The sequence below is a fragment of the Miniopterus natalensis genome, chromosome 16 (genome assembly GCF_054644295.1).
Source record: "Miniopterus natalensis isolate mMinNat1 chromosome 16, mMinNat1.hap1, whole genome shotgun sequence".
Classification (NCBI taxonomy): domain Eukaryota; kingdom Metazoa; phylum Chordata; class Mammalia; order Chiroptera; family Miniopteridae; genus Miniopterus; species Miniopterus natalensis.
The window spans coordinates 17,932,851-17,956,947 of NC_142096.1; the positions used below are offsets into that span (position 1 = coordinate 17,932,851).

A 24,097-nucleotide genomic window follows, 5' to 3' on the forward strand; every position below is an offset into this window, starting at 1 on the left:
TTGTCTGTGTGTGTGTGTGTGGGGGGGGGTTATGATGAATACCATTTCTAATACAGGGCGGGGCAAAAGGGGGTTGACATGAAACAGTTTATTCTTATATTATTACTTATTAATAAATGTATTATTTTCCATATGAACAACCGTAAACCTACTGTATTTGCCCCACTCTGTATTTAAAATTTTTAAAATAGATGTTTGCCTTGAAGTTCTATTTGCTAATGTTAATATTTTTTCAGAATGATAGTTCATATTTGGTTCATTTGCAGCTAATTATTATAATGGGGATTAACTTACGTCTCGGCATGAACATTTTGTCTTAGCTTCTAGTGGCTTTATTACTTGAGAAATGTTAATACAACGTGAGCAGGAACCCGTAGCATACTGATGTATCCCAGTCTGACCCTGCCCACGTGTTACAGAGGCCTGGTCTCCTAGCCTTGTGATGGCTGCCGAGTCTCAACTCAAGCTGGAACAATCCAAACTCAGTCCCCCTTAGGGCCTTTGAAAGGTTATGGGAGCTGTTCCCTCGGCTTGCGACGCTCTGTCTTCTATCAGCTACCAGCTGAGTACCTTTCGTGCAGTCCGATCCCAGCCTGAACATCACCTCAGAGAGGCCTCCTCTGGACATCCTGTCTAGAAAGGTCCCCCTCAGTGCTGTAGAGGTCTGACCACATCATTCATTTTTTTCTCATGTGTGTTTATTGCCTCTTTCATCCCACTAAAAGGTGTGCTTCCCAAATAGGTGCCCTGTCTCTTTTATTTATCGCTTCTCTCTCCAGTGCCTGGAATAGCGTCTGGTATATAATAACCCCTCAATAAAAGTTTTTTCATGACTGACTGACTGAAGAGATGAATGACTAAATGATTAAGAGCTGGGGGTAGTCAAAGACGAAGGAGATCAATGAAGGTTAGGGTTGTTGTCTTGAGGATGCTTTTGAAAGAGGTGGGATCAGACAGAGACTTTTCCTAGGCCTTGGAAACGTAGAGAAGAGACCTGGGCACACAGGGTCAGGTGATCGGTAGGAGGGAAGGTATCGATGGGAAGATCCAAAGCCACTGGGAGCTGGTGAGGGATGAGTCTGCTAGAAAGGAACTTGCACGGGAGGGAGTGGTGGGGGTGAGACTAAAACTACACAGGAAAGGTTGGTGGCTCTGTGGAAGGAAAACTATGTTTAATACAGAGGGAATTGTCCCAGTTAATTTTCTAAATAATTCCTTCACTTATGTATATAGGGAAGTATTTTTTTGTTAAATGACTCTAGAACACCTCGTTATTCCACCTGTCAATTCTATTGATGTTCATACAGACATAACATAATATTTTTTCTAAAAATAATGTGCACTCTTTATTTTAATTTATTAGTCTTGGGTTTAAGTATTACAAAATTCCACTTACAGAGAAAGTCATAATTAATATATGGCCTATTTCATTTTACTTTCAGAAAAGAACTATGAAAGCCATTTCATAATTGGGAAATGTAACCATTTCTTATAGGACTTGTATTTCCTGTCATAAAGCTTGGCCAACCTAAATGCTCACAGTCAGAGTGTTCCTACAAAGTAAGAAAACACACACACAAATAAAACTCTCAATCGTTTTTAACATTGCAAGTATGTTAATAACACTTGCTTAGGTCATTTTCTCATGCCAAAGTCATTTTAAGCTGCCTTGGTTAGGAAATAGGTCGACAGACAGTTTTGAACCAAATGTGCATAGGAGAGCTGCATTTTTAATTTGCATGCTTCCTGGGCAACCTTGGACCCGTTACTTTAGCTCAATTTCCTCAACTGTGAAATGGATTCAATAAGCAGTGTCTTTGCAAAAATGCAAACTGTAGCTGAAATAACCCTTATGCTAATGATGGCCTGTTCTGACAGGAGATTTCCTGTCCTCTCACTTCTATCAACTCTAAGAAATGCTATTTTAGAAAAAGCCATCAGGTTTATTTAGGCTGAGACTTTTTGTTCAGAATAGCATCTCTCCCACAACACATTAAGATTCAGCAACAGTGAGAAATCTCAACATGGAAAACTAAGAGTAACCACAGACCTGTGATGCAGGACATCGAAGTCAGAACCTGAGGCCCAGCTCCCCCCGAGGAAAGGTGGAAGGCGTGTGGTAACACCTCTAGCTGTTCTCTGAACTCCAGGCCCAGAGTGCATGCCGCTGGGGAAAGCCAGCCACCTGTCTTCGCCCCCATGAAACTACTTTGAGAGGCAAATGACTATTTGCCAGGGTCTCAGAACAAGGCAGATCCTGCAAATCCCAGAAACCAAGGAGCCAAAAGCAGGAGGGAATAAGCAGTGACAGAGTGCAGCGGGTGAGGTGGAGCCCAGGGGTGATCAGCTCTTGCTGAGCTGCACAGGCCAGAGGAGGGGCAGAGCAGGGCACGCGGGAGGGTCTGGGACAGGTGAGGTCATGACCGCAGGGCCAAAACACAGGAGACTGATGTCCGTGCAAGAGTAAAGGAGGCCATGGGCCCCAGGAATCTGCAAGAAGATCCGTGAGGAGAGAATCTCCTGAGAAGAAACATCAAGGTGAGAAGGTGAGCTGGAAATGGCCTCTTCTAACCTGCCACCGTTAATTGCCCCAACGGCAGCTGCATTTGCACCAACACACAGCTCTCACTGTCTCCTGGTGCCCGTGTTTTGTCTCGAATAATACAAACTGCTTAACAGAACCAGGATACATTGATTCCATGTCTTCGATCAGGAAAATACAAAACAAAACCAGAGTTGGTCTGGAATGTCCTTCTGTTATCTGGAATCAACGATGGCTTCAAAAATGTCAAGGGCAGTGCTGACGGACAAAAGAGCGACTATAAAGGGGCTTTCACTGCTTAAGCTGGAAGTACCGTCTTCCTAATAGTGATAACAATCATAATAGTTCATTGAAACAAGTGGAGACTGGGAAAAGCCATGAATTAGTAATTACATTCAAAGGAGAAAAGAGAATAGAAAATGTACAAAATGTAGTTGTCATAAAAAGAAGGGTATATAATAGTTTATGTTTTATTATTTATGATTTTAATAAATAAAGGGGTGTTAATAAATGGGATTCCTGTAAAGCTCCATGTCCTTTGAAATTTTAATAAATTCTACAAAGGATGTAAACAATCTGCAAATTGTGACCAAAAAATACCCAGAGAGTAGTGCATTCAGTTTCAGGAATGTTAGCTTTCGATGTATCCACCATGATTTTGGATAGTTTTGATGTCATTCAGCACAGCATAGTTTTTATTACCTGGAATATAAAAGGAAGAAATTAAAAGTAAATCATTAATAATTTAATTTAAATGATGAGTAAATTCTATCTCCCCTCTATTTTGCAAATTGTTTATATGTTCTATAGATACAAATGTATTAAATTTAAAAACTGAAAATTTATTTTATGTAGACCATGAATATATGTGTTTTGTTTCTCATTTTAATTATGTATCTGTTTATACGTACAAAAATGTATTTATTTCTATCTCTGTGGGAAGGAAGGAAAGAGCACAGAGCACCCTGAGTAATTCAATAGCCCAGGAAGAAGCAGGTATCACACTAAGGCCAGGAAGGGCTGCCTGCGCCCCAGGGCCGTGCACAGTGGGCAGGAGGGAGGGGTCCTGTGTGCTCCGAAATGGCACATGAGCCAGATGCCTAGAGGAGAGAACTATGCAGACAAAGCATCTCCTAGGAGATAAGATCTCCAAACGGCCTTTCTAATTATAACAAAATGTTTGTAAGTACATTTTTTTAAATATCTTTTTCTTTTTTAAATGATTGCAGATTCACAGGAAGTTGCAGAAATATCCTATGCACCCTTCATCTAGTTTTCTCCAATTGTTTCATTTTACATAGTTATAGTTAATATCAAATAAGATTTTGGCATTGGTACAACCTGCCTGCATAGTTTTATGTCATTTAATCAGGTGCATAAATGCATGTAATCACCTCCATAATCAACATGTGCATAGAGCTCTTTTGTCCCCCAAAGATTTCCCTTGTGCTATTGCTTTATAGTCACAGCCCTCAACCCCAGCCGTGCACCACCACCATCCCTGGGAAACACTATTCTGTTTTTAATCGCTATGATTTTGTTACTATGAGAATATTATATAATTGGAATCACACAGTCTGTGGCATTTTGATGTTAGCTTATTTCCCCCTTCATTTAGCACAATGCCCTTGACATCCACCCAAGTTGTTGCATGTATCGATAGTTTATTCCTTTTTATGGCTGAGTAGTAGTCCATGGTGTGGGTCCCACAGTTTGCTTAACCGTTCACCTACCAAGGGACATTTTGATTGTTTCTAATTTGGGACTATTATAAGTAAAGATGTTAGGACAATTGTATGCAGGCTTTTGTATGGATATAAGATTTCGTTTCTCTGAAGTAAAGCCCAGCAAGGTAATTGCTGAGAGTATGGTAGTGTATGTTTAATTTTTTTCAGGGAAAGCCAAACTATTTTCCAGATGGCCTACTATTTTACACTCTCACTAGTAATTTATAAGATGTATAAGAGATCTCCTTGTTGTTGTTTTGCATCATTGCAAGCATTTGGTGTAGTCATTAATTTCTTATTTTATCTGTTCTAACAGGCGTATAGTGATATCTCATTGTGGTCTTAACGCACGCTTCCCTGTTGCAAAACATCTTTTCATGTGCTTATTGCCATCTACGTATTCTTTTCGGTGAAATCGCTCTTCATATCATTTGACCATTTCATTTTTGCTTTTTAATGTTGATTTTTGATAAGCTTGTTTTGTTTTTAACTATACATATATATCTACGCACATTTATTATAGGACATGTATTCTATATATAGGTAAATGTGGATATATATGAATATATGAACTATATGTACTAGATATTAGTGCTCTTTAAGATGTGTGATTTGCAAGTATTTTCTCCCATTCTGTAGCTTGAATTTTCATCCTGTTAATAGGATTTTTTACAGAGCAAGAGTTTTGAATTTTGATGAAATTCAATTTTTCAGTGTTTTCTTTTATGGATTATGCTTTTTGTATAATGTCTAAGAATTCTGATCTTTTGAAGGTGGTCAGAAGGTACAGACTTCCAGTTATAAGGTAAATAGGTAGCAGGGATGTAATGTACAACAGGATGACTACAGCTAATAAATTCTATGAGTTCTCATCACAAAGAGAAAATATTTCTCTTTTTCTTTTCTTTTTAGTCTATGTGTGAAGATGGATGTTAGCTGAACCTACTGTAAATCAAACTATCATGCTGTGCACCTTAAAGTTGTACAGTGATGTGTGTCAATTATTTTTCAGTAAAACTGGGGAAAAAAAATCAGTTTTTCCAATACAAAGTCACTCTGTTTCAGGGCTATTTGATTAGCCTTAGTTTAAATCCAGAAGCCTGTATAGTTTCTTTTCGTCAGGACCCCACTTTAATGGGGAAAAAACAATCTATTATAGACACCAGAAAATTAGATTATTTTTTTTAGGTCTAACCACTGAATAAATAGTGTAGATCAATAACTACAATAAAACATTTATTTTGCAAAGTAACAATAACGAGCTGCTAAAAAAAATGTAGTGAAAATTAGCTGGATTTAATCTATTGGTTTGTCCACGGTCAATGGATTTGTGCTTTGCCATAAATACCAGCATTTCATGGTGTTACAAGTAGGTAGTTTTAAAGGAAATTAGTGAGAAATATTTAGGGGGGGAAGTGGATATTGAGTTCACAACTGAATATGAATTTTTAATTTGACAAATCAGATCAGGATGTAGGAAATCTTATTTCCCTTTTCTCCTTTGTGTTGTAGATTAATCTTAGAGATATTGGTGAAATCTATAAAATACGTATTGGACACGACAACAGTGGAAAGGATCCCAGGTGGTATCTGGAAGAGATTCGGCTTGAAAACATAGACACATGTGAGCTGTTTTGTCTAACTGTTGATTCCTGGATAGCTGAGAATGAAACTGATGGAGATAGATGGAAAGAACTGCCCATTGTGAGAACTAATAAAGCATCTTTGCCAGGTATTTAATTTCGCTTCCTTTATGATTTACATTAAAGATGAAAATAATTGGGATGATACAGAACAGAGAATAGAAACCTTTTCCAGTGAAGGGCCAGACACTAAATATCTATTCTTTCAAGTCTCTTGAAACTGTTTAACTTTCCCATTTGTGAGTCAGCTTCTATAGATAATATGTAAACTAATAGTGTGGTTGCATTCCAAAAAAACCTTTATTTGTGGACATTGAAATTAGAATTTTATATAATTCCCTTTTATTAAAAAATAATATTCTGCTTTTAATTTTTTTAACCATTAAGAAAATTAAAAAGCATTCTTAACTCCTGGACTGTACAAAAACAGGTGCTGGCAGATTTGGCTTAGAGGCCATAGCTTTCCTTACTTAGAACATTAGGCTTTAGGGTTAACAAGTATGGTTGTTCAAAGGTGAAAAGTTATATACCAGGATGTATGTGTATCGTCAATTCATCTTCTGTAAATGGTCTGCTAGCCATTTCAATGTGGCTTTTTTCTTGGCTATGCTGTGTTGATAAATGTTAGCAATCATGAATTTAGGAGCGGCTAAATTCCCTTACTCGGTGTTTTGTTGGTTGGTTTTGTTTTGCCTAAAAGTAAACTCACATACTGCCTTAATTTTTTTCTGTCCATTCCATGTATGTCTGATAATCACCCTGTTTTTGGCTGCTGTGTTGGAAATATTTTCTCAATGGATGCTGATGGCTTTTTTGTCCTAAATTAAATGTGTGTGTGTATGTCTGTGTGTGTGTTTCCTGTGCCCTAGAACTCTCTATGCATTTGACACTGCTGATCTCTCATTTGAAGGGGCAGAGATTTCTAGAGGCTCTGGAACTAGACACACTGGTTTAGCCTTGACTTGGTGATGCATTTAGTTGTGTTACCTTGAGCAAGCTGCTTAGCCTTCCTTAGCCCAAAATACCTCATCTGTCCAGTGAGGGTGAAAGTAGAGCCTGTGTCACAGGGTTGTTTTGAGTCCCTGAGATAATGCACTTAGTCTTTAGGGTAATATACTTATAGTACTTTGTTCCTGGTGCATACATGGAATCATGCAATAAATACTTAGCTATTACAATCATTGTCATTAAATATGTCTCTAGCCCTGGCCTATGATACCAACATAGTTCTTTACTGCTTCCTCCATTTTTTAAAATAAAATTCAATCACTACCTCCACTGGGCGCGCTTCCCTTGAACGTGTGGGTGTGGGTCTGAATGCTTGATCTGTGTCCTTCTGAGTCTCTCCCTGCCCCATCGCTAACCCTACACAGGGGACTGGCCTTCCCCTGAGCCCTGCCCTCCTCCCTGCCCGGAGCCCCAGGATTCTGAGGCCGCTCCTGTCGCATCAGCCTGGGGCCTTTGAGGTCCAGGGGGCTGGGCCACACAAAGGGGAGCGTCTGCGTGCTGGGCTGCTAGCGGCCTGGGCAGTGGGCACCAGGGGGGTCAGACGGGATGCCCGACCCCCAGGAGCCGTTCATTGTTGCAGCTTCAGCTTCATCTCCCCCTCCCCCTCCCCTCCCCTCCCCTCCCCTCCCCTCCCCTCCCCTCCCCTCCCCTCCCCTCCCCTCCCCTCCCCTCCCCTCCCCTCCCCTCCCCTCCCCTCCCCTCCCCTCCCCTCCTCCTGCCCCTTCATCGGGTGCTTCTCTGCAGCTTTCTCCTGAAGGCCCGTGGGGCTCTGAGCCACCACGTCCCAGATGGTCGAGGTGGGGACTCGGGGATGCTTGCGGACTGCTGTTGGCAGGCACATACTTGGTGCAGCCACTATGAAAAACAGAATAGAAGTTCCTTAAGAAATTAAAAATAAAATGACCATGTCATCCAGCAATTCCACTTCCCGGTGTTTAAAGAAAATGAAAATACCAATTCAAAAAGAGATATGCACCACCATGTTCATTGCATCATTACTTACAATAGCCAAGGTATGGAAGCAATCCAAGTGGTTATCAATGGAAATCTTGCCATTTACCGCAACCTGGTCGATGTCTAGGGCATTATGCAGTGAAATAAACCAGACAGAGAAGGACAGATCCCCTTCGATCTTTCTTATACGTAGAAAAGAACCCCCCCCAAAAAAAAACAGCCAAGCTCATGCATACAGAGAACACTTTGGTGATTATAAGCGGAGGGGGTGGGAGTTTGGGAGAAATGGGTAGAATGTGTTTTTTTGTTGTTTAAATAAATTGAATAAATATTTCCAAAGACTCAGCAAATGATATACTCTGTTACATGAATCATTCTTAACTGATATAAGAATGTTAGGAATTATGGAGCAAACGTGAGAGAAAAAATTTGAGCTAATATCCAGCAGGTAAAAAAAAGAACTCTAGAAATCTAGGACCTATCTATACTATTCACCAAGTTGCTAACATCTGTCAAGAATCCATTCTTTCTGCAAATAATGTATTAAATCCACAGCGCCAATAAGAAACAGAAGTCTTATTGGTCTGATGTATTAGTTATTTCTCAATTCACAGTGTTTTTAAAAGCTGCATTGTTTTAAAATAAACTTTACTTAAACTCAATTGCACAACTAGTTTGTAGGCAAAAAAAAAAAAAGTGGAAAACAGTTGTATGGGTTTAAAAAAAATTCAAGATACAAAAGAAACCCATTGTACTTTAAATGAACTATTGATCTTTAGGGTTCATTTAACTTGAGCAGCAATAAAAGCTCAGCATGTCTCCCCTGCATTTTTCTGATCACCCTTCTCCCAAACCAGCTAATGAAACTTTACTCATTAGCATCTCCCACTTAAAGGCGTAATTTCTTAGCTGAAGCGCACCAACCATTTCTTAAAGCAATTTCTCCTACTAAATAAGATAATGTAATACACCCTACCTAGAGCTAATCTGACCCAGTCTTCTCATTTTTTTCCAGTTCTGACGAAGCAATTCAGCTGCCCTTTTCCCAGACTGAATATTTGCTCATTTAGGGGAAAATCATTAAAATAAGAAAATAAAAAAATAATGACACATCAGTGTTCAGGAATTAACTAGGGATCGAAACCTACTGGCAAGCAAGGGGCAGTGTGGTCCAGCTTAATATTCCTTTTGGAAAGTCATTCTTGGTGCCACCGACAGGTTCATTTACTATTCCTGCAACATCCAGGGTAGGCAGAGCAGAATCAAACCACTGAATTGACGCTTCCCTGGTCTGGGTTTGAAAGGAGTAAGGAGGGGTTGACCTTCAGTATTTTGAGCTTGTCTGTCCATCTGTCAGAATATTCTAACGTGGCCCGGGGAAGAACACAAAGAGTAATGTAGGGGAACTTTTCTTTTTAATGAAGCTATTAATGCTTAGGCTTGCCAGGCTGGATAGAGTTCTAGTGACACACTTGAGGGTTTTATTTATTTTTCAATTTAGTGGCACAAAAAGAGCCCTTTCCCTTGTAGCTGGCACTTAACACTCTGAGCCAATTAATTTTGTGACTTTGCCTCTTCTTTTCAAATGATAGCTGGAATGTTTTCAAAAAGGGTTTTTGAGACTGGCTATAAATCTTCAGTCTTTGGGGGCTGAGCTAGATGGCTGGTCGGATAAGAGCAATCTCCTCCTTGGCACTAGCAGGCCAAGCTGAGCTCATCCACACCGGCTCTGATTCGCTCAGTGCCTGCCATGTTTGTGGGGATGGGCACCAAGAGCTGCTGATCACCCTGGGTTGGTTTTCCTTAAAACTCTTCAGGTAATGGCCGGTGGGGATGGCCCAGAGGACAGGAATGCCAACCGAGCTCACAGTGACTGCCTCACAATTCTGGCTTCAGGCTCTCCGCAGGGGAGACAAGTGATAATGTGAGGTGAGGTCTTGGGCCACGTCTGTGAGTGAGGAGGCGTTGGATGCAAGTGTGCAGGTGTGTTTAGAGGTTTACTTTGAAATAAAAAAAATAGCTATCTGTGACTGTAAGGAAGTAGCATCATAATAGAAATGTGTCTGCTTCAAAACATATGCATTTATCAGGCTTTGAGGAGTGAGAAAATACATGTGTTTCTGAAACTCTGGCAACTTACAGCAAGGTTTGGATGATAATAGTTGAGTTAAGATAAGTTTAAAAAGACAAGCAGGCTTCTTTTCATGCTTCGGCCTTTACCACAATACCCGTGTTCAAGGGGGAAATGTGGGCTTCGGACAGAGACAGACCATTCTGTTGACAAAACAGCTGGAGCTCAGAGAAGCAGAGACTGGATTCAAATCTTGGTCTCAATCACTGGCTTTGGAATTAGGGCAAGTTGCACAAGTTTTCTCAGTCTTGGTTAGTTTGCCTATGAAATGGGGCACATAATAACTGTTATTAGAATGATCACCATTATAATTCACCATCCAAACCAGGACATTTTTTAGAGAGGAGAAAGGCTCTGTTAATAAGTATCGGCACCATTCCAGGCAGACCAGAATTATGTTTCCACCAAGAGGATGTGAAAGGGTATAAATACAGTGTTTGCCACCTAGCAGGCACTCAACAGACAATTAATTCCTTCACATTCTCCTTTTGACTTGTCTTTCTTTCCTACTTCCTTCATAGTGCTTAGCTGGTATCACAAGGGGAGGGCAAACACAAAGGGCATCTTGGCATTAGGACAGGCTATTCTCAACTCCACAGCCAGTGTGGTCTTCTGAAAATATCATAGTATGTCACTCCTTTACTTATAACCCTCCAAAGGTTTCCCAACTTACTAAGAGTCAAAGCCAAAATCGTCACAACTTCCTGCAAGGCCCACTCACCCTCCCCACAACTCCAGCTTCGGTGGTCCCTCATGGCACCAGGCCAGCTGTCCCCTCAGCCCTCAGGCCTCTGCTCTTCTGTTCTGTCTGTGTCCTCTGCCTCCCAGGCCTCTGCATGGCCAGCTCCTTTACTTTTGGTCAAGCCTCTGGTCCAAGGGACTGTCTCACTAGGCCTTCCTGGTGACCTACAAAATTGCAAGAACTTGCACTCCTTCCCTACCCTGGGACTTCTTTCTATAGCTCAAAGGTAAGAGAAATATCTTCAACCAAGAGGCCCGTGAAGATTCAGCCCTAAACCACCAATGTATAGACAGTCATGGGCCACAAACCTTCAGTGCAGACTGAAGTGTCAGCGCATGTTTAGCATTGAATCTCATTTGCCATCTGTCTCTGAGATTTGATTTCTTTGGGCAGTTTGTATAAACATGATCACACCACGATGAGTGCTGAGAAAGCTTAATTCTTGGTGACTTGAGAGAAAGCACTGAAACAGTCCATTAATTAAGTCAAATTAAAGATTCAACCACGGGGTTTGTCTTGAGGAGTTCAGTCGCCCTGCCTTACAGCCCCCCAGGTTTCGGCGTTTGCTTATGCTCCTGAGGTGGTCGGAGCAGCATCACAGGTGCCTATGTGCAGACAGGAGCTGCCTCGCGGGCAGCTACGTAAGGACTCGGCAGGGCAAGGTCACCTAAGTATATTTGAACATCATGATAAAGGCATGGCACTAGGGAAGTCCCCCATACATACACAATTACATTTCTTTTTCTGATTAGGAAAAAAAAAAATTAAAAACCTTACATTCACTAGAACTATTGTGTGCACTTTGACAAGGATGGGGGCATAAGTGCAAAGTGCATGACCTTAGACCAGTGATTATTTGTTTATGTCACCCAAGGTTGGTAGGACCTGAAATGTTTTGAGAGTCTGTCTCCCAGAATGGAGGGAAGGGGCACTGAGAAATCATGGCCCCAAGGTCATTTGCCAACTGGAGGGAGTTGGGAGACTGGCTGGCCTAGAGACCCTTCAGTGCCATCATCTCTGAATTGGGGAGCTAAATATTTGGAAGGCCCTGGGTGGAGAATTTTTCAGTTGGGTCTCTACTGAAAATTTAAGGCCCTATGAGTTTTGTTAGAGTATTAATATGTTTGCCCCAAACTCAGGGCAGGGAGTGTGTGTTTGTCCACTTACACACATTTGCCCAGGGGAGCATATCTCTAGGGTAAGTCCCATAAGTCACTTCCCAATGAAAATGGCAACAGTGTACCTTGGGAGGAGAATGAAAGTCTGCAACATTAGGGATACAGCTGGAAGAATAGTATTTTTTTATGTGACTTTATTGCTTATTTGAAAAATGGAGAATTTTTTTTTTTTGTAGCAGATTGAGAATCCTTGGATGGTTTGAACCAAAGCAGAATACCAGCTCTGGGCCACACTGCATAAAGTAGATAAAGAGGCATTTAAAATAAGCTCACTTAAGAGAAGTTTCTAGCACATGTCTGGCATGAAGGACTTAACAACAGTAATTCCCTGCCCACCCCTTGCCTTCTTCAGTCACTCCCAAGACTGGAGTGGATGGCGGTTTTTAGAGAGGTTCAGTCTAGGAAGCCAAATTCTAGCACATATAGATCTAACACTAGAAGACAAAGCCAAGGGACCAGAAACGTCTGGATCCTGAAATAAACTGGGTAACGAGAGCAAAGTTAGTGGCAAAAAGATCCTGGGAAGGTGGGGTTGGTTTAAGGCACAGTCTGGGTGAAGAGCAGCCGCAGAACGTTTTAGTGATTCATACTTGAGCAGTTCTTTGGGCAGCCAGCAGAGAGCAGCACACAGCACTTTTCATAGATGGATGGAGTAATAGGCATTCACTTATTCAGTATTGTTCAGTAAATATTTAACATGCACTAGGTGCTAGGGGTTCAAAACTGAAAAAGGCGTGAGCTCTGCTCTGGTGTGAGGACCATCCTTTGCTTCCTTTGGTCATCCCTGAGTCGTCTCATTCCACTTTACCTTCAGACACCGCCTCCTCCCTCTTAACTTCTGCTGAAGGAAGCACGCGTCCTACCAGGACTTTGGATCCCCTCTCCTGAACTTCCAGTGAAAAATCTTATTTGAGGAATTTATTTTGACCCTTCCCCAGCCATGTGACATTTTAAATATATCCTTATGACTAAGGAATTATATATATTCCCATGAAGAATATGCTTGCTGCTATAAGCAGAAGCTGAACAATCCAAGATTTCATGAAAGGAAATCTTAAGAATTTTATTTATGGAGATGTTAATGCTTAGAGTTGATGCTGGTAAATCATCATTAACAAACGCTCGACACAGACTCTAGCCTAAAATGATGTTTGGAAAAAAACAGACTACAGGTGAAAATTTGAAAGATTTTTGTGACACTAATGAGATGATGTTAAATCTTGTGTGGGCTGCAAGTTTGTGAGCCCAAAGAATGCTGAGCTTTGACAATGACACGTGTGCTATGTATTCCTTGAGAGATGGGGAAATTGTTGAAATGACAATAAATAAAGGTAAATGTAAGGATGAGAGTGCTGAAGATGATGACATTGAGAACACAAGTGGAAAAAATTTCCCCCAAATGGTGCAAATACATAGTTTAGCTATCAAATGAATTGGATGACAATTGTGGCAAATAAGAAGACAATCATTTTATTCTGTGCTTACAGCCGACTTTGTCAGAGTGAGTAAGGCTTTCACTAAGTCTCAAAAAGTCTCACAAAGAAAAATTTAGCATCAACTATGGTAGAAAGAACATTTAAAAATTTTGACAAAAATGTCCAACATATATAGATAACATAAACCAAGTTAACACTTTCAAGTACTTTTAGCTAAACCATGGTAATAGGCATATTAATAATTACTTAAAATCTGCTGCTTTAAGAATGATTATTTGTAGTCAGAATTGTTTATTCATAATACTTGTCTTTGAATATGTTCAAGTAAAATAAGCTCTTCCATTCTGTATAACATTGATTTCTAGAAACCCAGCCTCGTACTTTTCAAGTAATCAAGCTAATTGTAAGTTCTTCTCTCACAGTTTAGACTTCCTGTTGGGCTCCCTCAGGAGCTCACTTCCTTGGGTGTGAGTCCTTCCCTTAAAGATAATTTGTTAGTCTCCTGCAGTTTTACAACAGAATGCATGGCTGTTAGCTAGAGCATATGGCCCTGCCCTTAAATGAACAACCTTGAGACCCGACTTTCACGTCCAAGGAGACGGACTGAACGAAGGATTTGCTGTAACCTTCACTTGCTAAGATTTTTTAGAACACATGCTAATTTAGGGTGCATCTAAACGACATGTTAACTAAGCATTCTTTAAATTCTCCCTTTGCTTTAAGAATCATGAAAAAGTTTGGAGTTAGAATATATTGTTATGGGTTTAGCTTTTTTTGAAAAAAGAATATACATGCTTTTGTTGCAGAACTATAGCTAATGCTTGAATCATGTTACCTAATACAATTAAAGTGGAATCAATGTTAAAGACTCCAGCAAAATGTCTGTTTCTCTGGGTGGCATCATGTATTATTTTTAACTTCCAATTCAAACTATGTGACTCTTTTAGATGTGGTTTGAGAACAAAATTGACAACCTTTTTTTTGTTCTAAATGTCTGGTACATTTACTTCTTTGTATTTTAGATGGCAAATAAATTTTTTTGGCTTATGTGTGTTAAACTTATTTATAGCAAGCAGCTCCTGGGAACAGGAGAAGCATCTGAGGTGTGTGCAGGGAGCAGGGAGGGCGTGATTGGATCACGGGACAGGTATAGTGGCTGAGGGAGGGCTGAGCGCTGCATTTTGTGCTATAAATATATGGTCTCTCTTCTAAATAATTTTTAATGTGTACTTTTTAAACCATGAACTATTAGTTTATTTTTTAACTTTATATGTTTTATATTTTAAATATCCTTATTTTTAAAGTTGTAAACAAGTTCACTTACCATGTGAAATGAAAAAATTCTCAATAAACAAAAGCATGGTTTCCCTATAAAGACTTCCAATCATGCTTGTCCACATACTTGTTTTCATGAAGAATTCTTTGGCAGTTGCATAGATTGTGAGACTAGATCTTCTTTATACGTAGTTTAAAAGATTTCTTTCATTGTCCTAAATTCGTGAGAAGTGTTCTAATTTTTTGCATAAGCTCAGCTGGGTTTCACTTTGGGGTTTTTTAGAATATGTAAGACCACAAAGAAACTGATTTATCTTCTCTGCTTACACCATTTCCTAATATGCCACATTTGTCTTTTTAAAGGTCAGCGTGATGGAAACAGGCAATGTTTCTCACTTACCTTGCTTTCTTACTTGTTGGATTTTTATGTCTGAGTTCTTTGGAAAATGTTAACGTCGATTTCTATCAATGCAACTGTTCAATTGCACTGAGTATGATTTATAACAGATTCTAGAACTTGAAATAACAAGTACTCATTGTGTCCAAGGTATTATTCATAGTAGTAGTGTCAGCAAGAATAATGTCTTTTCTAATTAGTGACTTTCACCAGTGTCTCAGAAATTGCCCTAATTCTAAGGTCAAATATAGTGGATTAAAATTTGCTGGTACCTCACTGAGCTCTTTCTTAAAAATTATATCTAAGTTTGCAACTCTCTAGGACCTTCGTATTTCTTCTCTCTCAAGAGGGCTATTAGGGCTATTAAATATCTTCATTATTAGAATAGTAATCTCCATGCAGGAGCAGCATGAGTGACCAGCTGTGATTAGAACAGCCAGACTTCAGGCGAGAAAAATTGCCACTTTCATCTAATTAAGAGAGAGAAGAGCCTTTTAAAATTTATCTTTATTGTTGAAAGTATTACAGATATTTCCTTTTTATCCCAATGCCCCCCCCCCCAAGGTCTTTACCACACTATTGTGTCCAAGTCTTATGCATGTAAGTTCTTTGGTTAACCTCTCTGAAGTACAACTTCTTATAATAACTGTGAAAATGTAGTAGCAAATGGAAGTGCATAATTGCTAACAATAATTATTTTGAAACTGTAGGTCTGGGAACAGCTGGGAGTCTGTATGAATGAGGTAAACATAAAGTCTCCGAGGGTATGTTTCGATAGGGGAACACGTAAGTAAGAACAGGAGTGGGCACGAGTACCACAGAAGGTCATGTCAACTAGATTAAAGAACAGTCGGACTCCTCTCCAGGGTAGCTAATAAATTCAAAGAGAAAATAAAACTGAGAAAAATAATATCAGATTTCTGACGTTTCAGTGGTGGTTTATGAGATCTACATACACACTGGCAGGAAGCCAGGTGCCGAGACAGAGTCTAATGTATTTATCAACCTCATCGGCTCCAGAGGAGATTCGGGGAATCGAAGCCTTCATCACTCCAAAAATAACAAAGTCAAGTTTCAACGTGGACAGGTAATAGAAAGATCCTTATAAACCGTTACCCACCATCCTTCCTCTAATTTCTTTAACTAAAAAGACACGAACTCAGAAAATTCCCGAGATGGTCATTTGGTACCAAATAGGAAGTCCCGAGAGGTGTGGTCACTTCTTGGTGTGTAACCCATTGTTCTGGAGTTGAGTTGAGGTGGGGCTTAAGCAGAACAGTGAACTCATAGTAAGTCCCGGTTTCTTCTATTAAAAATAAACAAAACAAAACAAAAACAAAAGCGATCAAGATTCTACTTCCAGCTAGGGCATTCTACTTGTAACAAAATCCTGTTGAGAACTATAAATGTTTAATAAATATCTTTTAAATTTGTTTTAAAGGTGTTGGAGAGCTGCCAAGGTAGTTAGGGCTTGAGGGTCCAAGATTCTGGAGAGAAAGAAAGTACGAAGGAGAACCTGATACTCAGCATAGCTTTCTGCCATTTGTAAGTGGAAGCTTAGGTCGAGAAGCCAATCAGTAAGTGACAGTGACAAGCCGGAGATGCTATGTGGAAACTTAGGTGGCTTCGGCAGGCTGGGATTCAGTCTGGGCCCAGAGGTAAAGATAGGGCTTCGTAAACTCCCATTTGAAAAGTGGGACCTTCATGTGAGTTCCCCCAAACTGCGGGTCTCAGTGCTGGCTTGGTCATTCACTAGGTGCTGAACTTGGACAAGTAATTTAATTCTGTGTACAGTTTCTTCGACTGTAAAATAAGAAAATGAATGGCAAATTAGTAGTAGTAGACAAAATGTTATGATTAAATTTAAAAAATATATCTGTGTATATATATATTTAAAATATGTCTTTATTGATTTCAGAGAAAGGAAGGGAGAGGGGGAGAGAGAAACATCAATGATGAGTGATTGATTGGCTGCCTCCTGGATCGAGCCCGTTACCTGGGCATGTGCCCTGACCGGGAATCCAACTGCGATCTCCTGGATCATGAGTCGATGCTCAATCACTGAGCTATGCTGGCTGGGCATAAATTTTAAAAATATTTTTTACTAGACTGTATGAGGGAGGAGGGCAAGAATTATGTTACATATTTGTACATTTTTCATAAGGCAAAGTGGAAGACTTTGTGCATAATGTAGTAAAAGGTGATTTTTGTAATAGTAGTAATAATTATATAGTAGTAATATATAGCAATATAGTAGAATAGTACTATGGTTACTAATAATGTACTCATAGCATTGCTTTCTTTTCTTGATAAAGAGAATGTCCTAACAGTCACTCAGTTTCTTTTTATTGTACAGGTTGATATTTTTTCCATTGAGGCGGTGTCCCTTGGAAAATTGAAGAAAGTTCTGATTAGTCATGATGGCACAGGCCCGGGTAAGATATGCTTTCTTGATAAGAAGTTTCTTTTGAGCATTTATGAAAAATAGCATAAAAGGCAGGTGAAACAAAAGTGTACAGGTTGTGCAACATTCAAATGAGAAAATAATTTTCTTTTAAGAAATTAAAGTTAAATGAAGTGTTGTCAGGTTAGATTTATTATATAACCTAAAAAGCTCACTGCTAGTTATTATGAAGAAAATATCCTTGGAAGACTAAAGCTTTAGTGTGTGTGTGTGTGTGTGTGTGTGTGTGTGTGTGTGTGTGTGTAAAATCCCCAGACTGGGATTGGGGGCGTGACCAGTATCTAGTGGGTAGGGGCCTGGGTTGCTGCTAAACATTCTACAATGCACAAGACAGTCTCCACTGCAAAGAATTGTTAAGCTAAATGTCAATAATACTGAGGCTTAGAAACCCTGCATCGGGGTAAATGCATAGAATTAAATTCCTGGATCAATGAATGTGATTATATTCAGCTTTATAAGATAAAGTACTTTTTTTTAAAAGTGATTGTACTGTTTTACCTATAGTGTATAAGAATTTCTGTTGTGCAATATTCTCACACGCACCTGGAACACTTAACTTTTGCTTTCTCTAAATGGGATAAAATAGTGTCCCAATGTGGTCTTAATTTGCATTTTCCTAATTTCTAAGAAGAGTCAGTATTCTTTCAGTTTTTTAACTGCCTATTGATTTTCCTCTTCTGTGCAAATACATGTTCCTGTCTATAATACTTAGGGTGAAGGCAAAGGTCGTTTTAAAGCAGGTGAGGTGGAAACTGCGCACACTACTCCTCATGTTTCGTAGCTGAGAAACTAGTCATGTAGTTACGCGTAGCTGCAAAGACTCCTGGGAAATGCGGGCTCTGGCGTCACCTTGATTGAAGGGGAGAACAGCTAGCAGCTACCACCACCACATTTTGTCCAGTTTGTGATATATTTTAATGAACTTAAATTCTTAACTTTAATGTAGTTGAATTTAACAGTGTGGCATTTTTTCTAATGATCAGCATGTTTTGTATGGCAAGTAAGTCTACTCTACTCCCAGGGTGTTCTATAAATAAATGCTCATATATTTGTGTGTGTATGTCTAAACATGTTCATACATATGTGCACATATATATACACGCTAAGTCTTATCTTTAAGCTTTAGACACTTACTGCATCTGTAGTTGATATTTGTGTATGACATGAAGATGGAATCCACTTTTACTTTTTTCTATGTGAGTAAGCAGTGAGACCATCACTATTTATCACCGACTCCATCTTTCCTGTGCTCTACAAAGTCATCTTTATTAGATCCAGGCAGTCCTTGCTTTGCATGGTTTCTCTATGCACAAATTTCAGTTACAATTATTTAGTTAAATAACACAAGTCCCCCGGCAACATGGTTCAAATGTCAGGTACCACTGGTTATTGCATAAAATACAAACTTCACTGCTAGTTCCTCAGTCCACAAGTCACTACATAAATAATTGATGCACATTCCGATCAGCAACCAATCACTTCTCTTCTTTCGAAGTCTGTGTTACGAGTTCATGCACAGGCGCAAAGCATGTCATTGTCCTGACTCCCTGTCTCCCCGCGATGAACCCACGTGACAGTTTACAAAACTGTTTACTTCAAAGATGAAAGCACAACCAAACAAATAAAAAGCGATAATGCTGAAAGTTCAAATGAGACAAAAATGAAATGACAGAAGGAAAATGTGACTGTGGGAATGTGGACACTGCCACCGTTTGAGAGACTTTGGATCAGAGGCAGAGGAACTTAGTGAAGGGAACTTATGACCAAAAGCGAGAAAAGTGGTTGTGACAAAAAGGATGAACGTGTCCCAGAGGAAGTGATGTTGGTAAAAGCGACATTAAAGGAACTCAGAGGTACTGTGCAACATCAGGAGCAGAGAAGATAAAGTGTTGCAAGCTGATTGAAACTTAGAAAGGAGTGCCACAATTTGGCATAGAAAAGATACTTGCTCTTTACTGTAAGTTATAAAGAAGGCAAGGGAAAAAGGCAAGCACCATTCAAAATACTCTTGATAGGCTTATTTATTTATTTTTTTAATTTACAAAGAAATAGACCTTATAGTTCGCAATGTTTCTGTTTTAAATTGCTGTATACTAAATATTAGTTTTTATATTTTTATTTTCTTATAAATTTCTGACTAGCAGCAAGAGAACTTTGGATGTTTTGGCAAACATGTTTCACAATGAACAATCGTAATTTTCCCCGTTGGTATAAGTTTGCTTGGCACGGTTTCGGCGTGCAGCCTTTCGTGGGGCTCTGCGCTACTGCACAAAGCGACTGCCTGTATCATGTTCGTGTAAATGTGTCGGTCAATTTTGAATTCCTTTTTCTGTTCCATCAGTCACGTTATCTATGCCAGCACCAATTCTGCAGAGTTGGAATTAGCCTAGGTTTATAATATTCTGATAACCATTAGGATGACTCTCTTGCCTTACTCTAAGCAGGAGTGGCTCTGGTATTCCTGGGCTTCACTCATCCACATACATTTTATCACCCGCTCATCAATTTTTTTTGGAAAACCCTGTAGTGAATTTGATTTAGTTACAATAAGGTTTTAGATTAGTTTGAGAGAAATATATCTCTATAATTTCCTTGTACTCACGAATATGGGATAGCTCTGTTATGTCTTCTTTACTGTCATTCCTTAATTTAAGTAATTTTCTATGAATTATACATCTGTTTTTAGATTTACCAATACAGTCTCCCATTTTTATAACAATTCAATGCCATAACTTTCATTGAATTATACTTCTTAAGTGACCCTTTCTGGTCAACAGAAATGTAATTAATTTTTATATGTTTATTACATATCTAACATTTTTTACCTCTTTTAATTCTATTTTCTGAAACTTCTTTAGGTTTTTAATTTAGAAAGTCACATTGTCTATAATGACAGTTGTTTCCTCTTTTCCAATACTTATTACTTTTCTTCTTTCTTTCCCCCCTTTATTTAATCACATGGACAAGTGCATTAATCAGTGGTAAGTGGTAAATTTTCACCATTAAGAATGATGATTGATTGTGACTTTACATTATTATTTAAACATATCAATCTCCTATAAATAATGTATTGAAATGCTTTCATGTGAATTTACTCCTCTCTTTATTCTTGGCTTTTTAGTCCTTGTTTTCAGAATTAAGTAGAGTTTGTGTCCCTAATAGGCAGTCTTGTTTTTCCCTCTGCTTCTACTACTCTGAGTAATTAGGTCATCACTCATGCTTTCATTTCTCTACTGGTATCATTTGGATGTGCATATTTCTGTGTTCAAATTGCCTGACAAGTGCACTTAAAAAAGAACATTTGGAGAGTCTATGAATAAAATCACAGTACTAGTATATTCTGTGCTAAAGAGTCAAAGTGATCTCCTTTGTCAACTTACACAGGTAATGGATGGTTTCTTGAGAGTATTGTTGTTAAATCTGAAGAGGAAGGTGGCAATCAAGAGGTGCTGTTTCCATGCAACAGGTGTGCGGTAACTTCATACCTCACTGTGCGACATTCCGCTCCCCTTTGTCCAGTTCATCCAGCTGTGTCACCAGCCTGCCTCCTGCCATCCCTCCGGCTGTATTTTCCCCCCTTTCAGACCACAGCTGAAGGCCTTCTCTCCTCAGGAAGCTGTTCTCTATCAGCACTAGTAATTTTCTCTTTATTTGTAATATTTAATATTTTTCTCTTCTGCAATAAGTATGCTGAGATGGAAAGAAAGCTGGATTAGGACTTAGAAAACAGGTTCTTGATTCTGTTTCTCAATCACTGGCTCTGCTCCCTGCCAGCTCTGTGAATGTAGGCGCTACTCTCAGCTTCTCTGAGGCTCAGCTTCCTCATATGTAAGTATAATGGGAATACCTGCTTTTCTTAGTCCATATGAATTAAAATCAAACTAAGTTACATGTATGACCTGAGAACTCTAAAGCATTATTCTAACATGATGTAGATATAATATCAATGAGGAGAATCAAAATCAATGGCAGCTCTGTAATTTATTGGCCATTTATAGGCGAATCACTTAAAGTCTCTGATCCTCAGTTTTCAAAATTTTATGAGAATAATTAAATCAGACCGACCTACTTTATAGGGTTGTTATGAATTAAAAATCAAATACATCTTAAAACAAAGTGCACTACAAATAGAAATGATAAAACTAATTTCCCCAATTATGAATTAATCTATAGAATATGTTGATTACATTCATCCTATTATCATTAACTGAATTATAGCATTATTAACAGTCCCCCTTGCTCATTACCTCTGAGGGCCCAAGGTTACATAAGTAAGACAAGAGGAAAATTTTCTTGCTAGTCCAACAGAGGTAGAAGAAACCATAGATAAAACTTTGTCTCATGCCTCATTTGGCAGGTGAGGAAACTGACACCTAAAGAGATTAAATGACATGCACAAATCATGGACGAGAGAGCAGAGTCTCTTAGTCCCTTGGGAACTCTGGGGAATTTTAATTTAGTGTCTGTCATTTTATTATTTCCATTAGAGCATCATCATTTTGTGAATTACCCTCTAAGGAAGAAATACCTGCACAAATTACTGAGCTCGCTATAAAATTGACTTGTCAGAAAATTCTACCAAGATTGTGGAGAATTTAGAAGACACAGGCTTTACTAGTTTCCCCAGCATAACTTATCAGCCATTTGAAATCAAGTCCTCTCCTAATTACTAGAAAAGCAAAGGTCTCTGAAAAAGAAAATTGCTTAGGAGTTTATTGGGGAATAAAAGAATTAACTAACATAGAGGGGCCTGCCATGCTGTGGGATTGCCTAAGGTTTACACACTTGTCTTCTGTGTGGCTGGGGAGACTTTTAGAGGAATGTCCAAAGCTAGCACTGATTGCACTCTTACCATGGAGAGGGCTCCACGGTGAAGCTGTAACTGCACGCATGGACTCATCTGATCCTCATAACAGGCTTCTAGGTGGCCTCTGTGATACTTCCATTTCACAGGTGAAGAAACTGAGGCACACAGTGGTTAAGTTCCTTATCTAAGCATGATTGGTGCAGTTAGGATTCAGATCAAGGTGGTTCTAACTCTAGAACTGTGCTGTCCCACATGGGGGCCACTAGCCAAGTATCTGTTGGACTCTTGAACTGGACCTATTTCCAATTGAGATGTGTTGCAGGTGTAAGGCACATACCAAATTTCAAAAATGTAGACTAAAAAAAGAATGGTGTCATTGTGATTTGTTCGGGCTACTGTCATAAAATACCATAGACTGGTAGCTTATAAACCATAGAAATTTATTTCCCACAGTTCTGGAGACTGGCAGTCCAAGAGTAAGGTGTCAAAATGGCTGGTTGTCTTCTGGCGGTGGCCCGTTTCTGTGTTGCAGACTGCTGACTTCTCACTGTGTCCTCACCTGGCAGAAGGGGCAAGAAATCACTCCAGAGTTGTTTTTATAAAGCCACTAATTCCACCCATGAAGGATCTACTGTCATGATTTAAGCACCTTTCAAAGGATTTCAACATATGAATTCAGGGGGAGGGGGGCACAAACATTCAGACCACTGCAGTAATATATCTCAATAATTTTTTATAGGGATTACGTGTTGAAATGATCATTTTTTGAATTTGTTAAAATAAAAATATTAAAATTTAATATTTTCTCTTTTTACTTTATTTTTATATATGTGCCTCATGTTACATATCTCTGGAAGACTGCTGTTCTAGAGTCTGTTTTAGCAACCAAACACACCTACCAGTCACATGAGAGGAGAGAAATAGAGACTCCCACTAAGGAAAGTCCCAATAAGAAATTTTTATTGATTTTAAGATATATTAGAATATTCGTAATGTTATCCAAGGATGTTTCTAAAAACTGACATTTTAGGATGGATCAGTGTAACTTGAGTATAGGACAAAGGCTGGCCAAAGTTGCATTCCTAAAGATCATTTGATGTGACTTGAAGTCTTAACTGATTTTTAAATTTCCGAGCTCCTCCCTGAAGGCCTCTTTAAATCCTTTCCATATTTTATTTTTTGTTCCAAGTAATGTGCCTTCTTTAAGCATTCTCTCATATTAATTATATTCCCTCTTTCCCTGGCAGATGGCTGGACGAGTACCAAGATGATGGCAAGACTGAACGGGAACTGCCCGCAGAGAGTAGCTGCAGTGTAGTAGGAGAGAGTGGATCTATGGCCTTGTGAAAGGGCCGGCTTGGGGCTGCTGCTGTATTGTGCCTTCAAAAAATCTATTGATCTGGCTGTAATAATGCGTTTGCCCTTTCCTTGTACTGGAGCAAACCCCTGGGAAGGACCACTTTGTGCTGGACACAATTGTTGCTTTGAAAAACTTCAAGAGTTGGGAGAAGTACCAGGCAGCAACTGACCAAGATCAGCCGACTGTGGAGTGCACATGCCATTTCTCTTCTCCTTCCCCCTCTTCCTCTCCTCTCCCTCCTTCCCTCTTAGAGACTATGACATCTAATAAGCGTCCTGAAACGTGTAGGTAGCCTTTGTAGAAAGTAACTGAATAGGTGTGTAGCATTTGATTGCTGTAAAATACTTTTCTACAACAGGTGTTCACTTTAAAGTGGCAGTCTTATTCTTAGATAATGCTACGTCTCTCTTAGTATTGGTGGTGATATCAAGAG

At 39.3% G+C, this 24,097-nt stretch overlaps 1 protein-coding gene across 1 annotated transcript in view; it reads left to right on the forward strand.

The window, feature by feature from the left end:
* The window catches only part of LOC107533119 (lipoxygenase homology domain-containing protein 1-like), a 104,218-nt gene extending 80,567 nt beyond the window's left edge, over window positions 1-23,651 (forward strand). Inside the window, exons 23-27 of the mRNA XM_087825600.1 lie at window positions 5,782-6,001; window positions 15,966-16,120; window positions 17,390-17,468; window positions 20,882-21,062; window positions 23,552-23,651. Coding sequence (XP_087681726.1) covers window positions 5,782-6,001; window positions 15,966-16,120; window positions 17,390-17,468; window positions 20,882-21,062; window positions 23,552-23,651 — 735 coding nt within the window. The remainder of the gene's footprint in view (window positions 1-5,781; window positions 6,002-15,965; window positions 16,121-17,389; window positions 17,469-20,881; window positions 21,063-23,551) is intronic.
* Window positions 23,652-24,097: the final 446 nt, after the last annotated feature.